The sequence below is a fragment of the Hippocampus comes genome, unplaced genomic scaffold, assembly GCF_001891065.2.
Source record: "Hippocampus comes isolate QL1 unplaced genomic scaffold, H_comes_QL1_v1.1 scaffold301, whole genome shotgun sequence".
In the NCBI taxonomy this organism is placed as follows: Eukaryota; Metazoa; Chordata; class Actinopteri; order Syngnathiformes; family Syngnathidae; genus Hippocampus; species Hippocampus comes.
In genome coordinates, this window is record NW_017805928.1 from 394,688 (window position 1) to 399,040 (window position 4,353).

At 57.7% G+C, this 4,353-nt stretch overlaps 1 protein-coding gene across 1 annotated transcript in view; it reads right to left on the bottom strand.

Annotated features, from left to right (window-relative positions):
* Positions 1 to 400: 400 nt before the first annotated feature.
* Positions 401 to 4,353, bottom strand: part of pus10 (pseudouridine synthase 10) — a 6,090-nt gene continuing 2,137 nt past the window's right edge. The window contains exons 5-15 of the mRNA XM_019889671.1: positions 3,847 to 3,908; positions 3,692 to 3,737; positions 3,551 to 3,615; positions 3,379 to 3,476; positions 3,141 to 3,197; positions 2,999 to 3,075; positions 2,875 to 2,930; positions 2,670 to 2,787; positions 1,266 to 1,408; positions 902 to 1,001; positions 401 to 730 (exon numbers count right to left, since the gene is read on the bottom strand). Of these exons, the coding sequence (XP_019745230.1) occupies positions 692 to 730; positions 902 to 1,001; positions 1,266 to 1,408; positions 2,670 to 2,787; positions 2,875 to 2,930; positions 2,999 to 3,075; positions 3,141 to 3,197; positions 3,379 to 3,476; positions 3,551 to 3,615; positions 3,692 to 3,737; positions 3,847 to 3,908 (861 nt within the window). The 3' untranslated portion in view covers positions 401 to 691. The remainder of the gene's footprint in view (positions 731 to 901; positions 1,002 to 1,265; positions 1,409 to 2,669; positions 2,788 to 2,874; positions 2,931 to 2,998; positions 3,076 to 3,140; positions 3,198 to 3,378; positions 3,477 to 3,550; positions 3,616 to 3,691; positions 3,738 to 3,846; positions 3,909 to 4,353) is intronic.

Genomic DNA, 4,353 nt, shown 5'->3' on the forward strand with positions numbered 1-4,353 from the left:
TCTTCATTTTTTTATGACAGTGAGCAATTTCCATCCTGTCGTATTGCCGCCGCCCCTCCCCCGTTGTCAATGCTGAAAATGCTTTCAAATAAAAAAAAGAAAAAGGAGTGAAACCACACCTTACATTGACAAAACGATCAACATCCACGATCGTTGGCGATCTTTTCTGTCACTCGACAATCGCTCCATATGTTAAACAACTCACACTCAAAAACGAAGACGAAGCATATTTGAAAAAGATTGACAAGAAAAGGCTCAAAAGAAAAGAATTCCATGAACTCAAAACAAAACGTGGCATTTAAAAAAAAAAAAAAAAAAAAGCAAAAGAATCAGCTGGAACAATTGCCACCTTTGACAACAAGTAGCTGAAAATTGCTCATCGACGACACGGGACTGTGTTGTGCGGGGGATTCGGATCGTGACTTAAGACGACGTGAAGCACACAAGTTTGATTGCGGTTGAATTTTTTTTATTTTTTTTGGGAGTAGCAAAACAAAAAAAACAAAATCTGTGACAAGCACATCGGCACGGAGATCCTTTTTGTCCATTTTGCCGCCAAACGGACAATCCGGATTGGACCCGCCCGTCCTGACCAGAAAAGCGTTTTGATGACACGGAAGGCATCCTTCGTGGGCCCGACCCGTTTAGGCCGCGTCGGTTGCGGATTGGGCCCCCCGTGAGAGGGGGAGCTTTAGTCCGGCAGGGCGGGAGGCCAGTCCACGTCGACGGACTGCGGGACAGGAAACGGACACAAGAATTGTAATTTTCAATTTCAAGACAATCTCGCAAGCAAAGACCGAGTTGCTTTTCGACGGATATAAAGGTGGATTTCTTTCAGACGTTTTTTCAAAGCGGCCACCCGACAAATAAGAGGGAATGGGAGCCCGAGCGCGAGACCAACCTCCACATCAAGTTCCAGTATGTCGGCGTGCGTGTCGAGTAGCTGACACAAATTTGGTTTCGTGCGGCCAAAGTCGCCGTGGACAAACTCCTTGATGTAGCTGAGGGGGGGGGGGAAACTTGAGGAGAACAACTTGAAAATTGGAGAGAAAACAAAACAAAACAAAAATTGAAGTCGGGAGGCGCAACCGAGAGTCGGTCGGTCAAGTCCGAGGGGAGGGAGCGAGGAGGAAGAAGAATCGGGAGACAGCGAGCCGGCCGGCGGCTAAAGCCCAAGCCTGGAGCCTGACCCGGGAGGCGGAGTCATCGGAAGGAAGGCGGAGTCGGGAGCCCGAGCCAAAGTCGGCGGGCGAGAGCGAGGATACGTTCCGGCCTGCGTCCTGAGGCCGAGCCGGAAGTGGTGCTCGTCCAGCAAGTCGGCGCTCATGCTGTGGACGAGGCGCTGGCGCACCGCCAACGCGCGGCGGTGCAGAACCCGCAGGGGGGTCTTCTGGTCCACCCTCAGGTCCTGCGGGCACAAAACGCAAGCGCGAGCGACACGCCGACCCCGTTGTCGTCCCGCTTTCAAGCGGTCGACGGCGTCCGCGTTTTTGTCTCGGCAAACCGCGCGCTCTTGGACCATCGCGGTGTGACGGCGATCGCGGACTCGACTTTCGGCGACGACCGTCGGCCTCAGCGACAATCGTCGATCTCGGCAACCCGCGCGCTCTTGGACCATCGCGGTGTGACGGCGATCGCGGACTCGACTTTCGGCGACGACCGTCGGCCTCAGCGACAATCGTCGATCTCGGCAACCCGCGCGCTCTTGGACCATCGCGGTGTGACGGCGATCGCGGACTCGACTTTCGGCGACGACCGTCGGCCTCAGCGACAATCGTCGATCTCGGCAACCCGCGCGCTCTTGGACCATCGCGGTGTGACGGCGATCGCGGACTCGACTTTCGGCGACGACCGTCGGCCTCAGCGACAATCGTCGATCTCGGCAACCCGCGCGCTCTTGGACCATCGCGGTGTGACGGCGATCGCGGACTCGACTTTCGGCGACGACCGTCGGCCTCAGCGACAATCGTCGATCTCGGCAACCCGCGCGCTCTTGGACCATCGCGGTGTGACGGCGATCGCGGACTCGACTTTCGGCGACGACCGTCGGCCTCAGCGACAATCGTCGATCTCGGCAACCCGCGCGCTCTTGGACCATCGCGGTGTGACGGCGATCGCGGACTCGACTTTCGGCGACGACCGTCGGCCTCAGCGACAATCGTCGATCTCGGCAACCCGCGCGCTCTTGGACCATCGCGGTGTGACGGCGATCGCGGACTCGACTTTCGGCGACGACCGTCGGCCTCAGCGACAATCGTCGATCTCGGCAACCCGCGCGCTCTTGGACCATCGCGGTGTGACGGCGATCGCGGACTCGACTTTCGGCGACGACCGTCGGCCTCGGCGACAATCGTCGATCTCGGCGTCGGTCGGCCGCGTTTGCCGTCGACCAAGCTCAACCTTTGTTACCGTCGAGGTCGACGTTGTCCCGGTTTGGCGTTTGTCGACGGACGGCCCGCGCCCGCCCCCTCGACGTGAAATCGTATGGAAGCGAGCGAGGAACCGCCGAGGTGGAGTCCACATTTCGGGACGGGCAAATCCGCATCGACCGGCCTCCTCCGGTTGAAACGTATTTGCAAGTACGTTGGTTGTTTGTTCCCAAAAATCGAGAAGAAATGCTCCGGAGCAGGCCCCGCGCGGCTCGATGTCGCGGACGTTTCTCGTCAAACCTCGATGCGGTTGACGAAGGCGACGTCGTCTTCCCGGATGGACTTTTGCGTCCACACCAAGGCTCGGTAGGACTTGGTCTTCTCCTCCTCGCCCTCCTTCATACGGCTCGCGGCGTCTCTACGCGCACGCATCGGGGCGAGAGTTTGGCCACGCCTCCCCGTCAGGAAAAAGGAATCGGGGTTCCCCGTCGCCGCGGCTTCGTACCTGCCCACCATCTGCAGATCTCGGACTCGGACCTTCTCCGAAGACGCGTTGATGACCTGCGAGACAAGCGGTCGTTGGCCGACGCCCGCAAAAAGACACGCGCGGTCGACGCCGGTCGCGGCACCTGCTGCACGTTCTTCATGCTCTCCGGGCTCAGTTGGCTCTTGCGCGGGTTCAGCAGCTCCAGCGCAAACGGTCGACCTGGGAGGGGTGAATGGTGAAGAGGAGAAAAAGCAGGGGGGGGGGGCTCGTCCGTCGCCGTTTACCGTTTCCCAGGGTGCGGACGTCCACGTCCTCTCGGCCGGACGACGAGAAATTAAATCCTGCCCCCAAAAAAGAGAAGAAGCAAAGTTTGCCAGCCTGGCCGGGGGACGGCGCGAGCGACCCGCCGAAGACCCCGTTGCGCTTTTTTTTTTTTTTTTTGCAAACGACCGTCCGGCGCTTCGCCGCGTTTCAAAGCGCGATCGGCGACTCAACAATGGTCAAGACGGAAGGTCCGTTCACCTCGCGCTCCGAAGGCGGCGAGCACGGACGCGTGGACGCACCGGACCTCCGGCGGCGCGCAGCCGCTGCTCGGACGGGACGGCGGACGGGGTGAGCGTCTGACACACAAAGCGACAACTTTTCAGCGGCGTTTGGGGGGGGGGGGGCAGGCAAACTTCCTCGGTGGAGTTACTCGAGAAATTTGTCATCCGGGATCTTCTCCAGAGCTTTCGCCACCGCCATTCGGGTAAACGCCGACTGCACACATACGCTTTTTGGGTTTGTCGGCCATTCTCGACGCCGCGCCAGCTCGCCAGCTCGCTAGCTCGCTCACCTGTTTGTTCTTGCTGACTTTGAAGCAGTCGGGACAAGTGGACGCACTGAAAGGAGAGGTGGGGGGGGGGACACAACAACAACAACAACAAAAGGTCTCGTCGGGCGTTCCGGAAAAGTCGTGGCGGCGGCGGCGGTCGGACGCTCGCAACTCACAGGAAGTGGCAGTCGGCGTCCGTTTCCGGGTGAGCGAAACACACGCTGACCTCCAGTGGGCTCTCAACACACACACACACACACAAAAAAAACAAAAAACAAAAAAAAAAACATTTGAGCAACGAATTTCAAGCCTGCCGCACCAAATGTCCCGTTTCACCTTGAGCGCGGCGCGGCGTTATGACACGACAAATTGAATGCGGGCTTTCACGCGTGATCGACTAAAAACGTGTCACATTCACGACCTCGCTTTTGGACCAGAATCCGTTCGGAAAAAAAAAAAAAAAGAATAAAAAAAAAAAACGATTTGTTTTGAAAACCAAAACCGCGTTTCCCATTATAATCAATGTTATTTTTTTTAATCCGTTCCAAGTCTGGAAAAACACAACTTTGAAGACGAAACCCCGGCGAGAAACTTCAAAGCCCACTTCCAAAACCTCTCCCGACCGGAGACGGCGCCATTTTGAATCCCTCGGCCTCGTCCGGAGCCCCGGCGGCCAACCACCC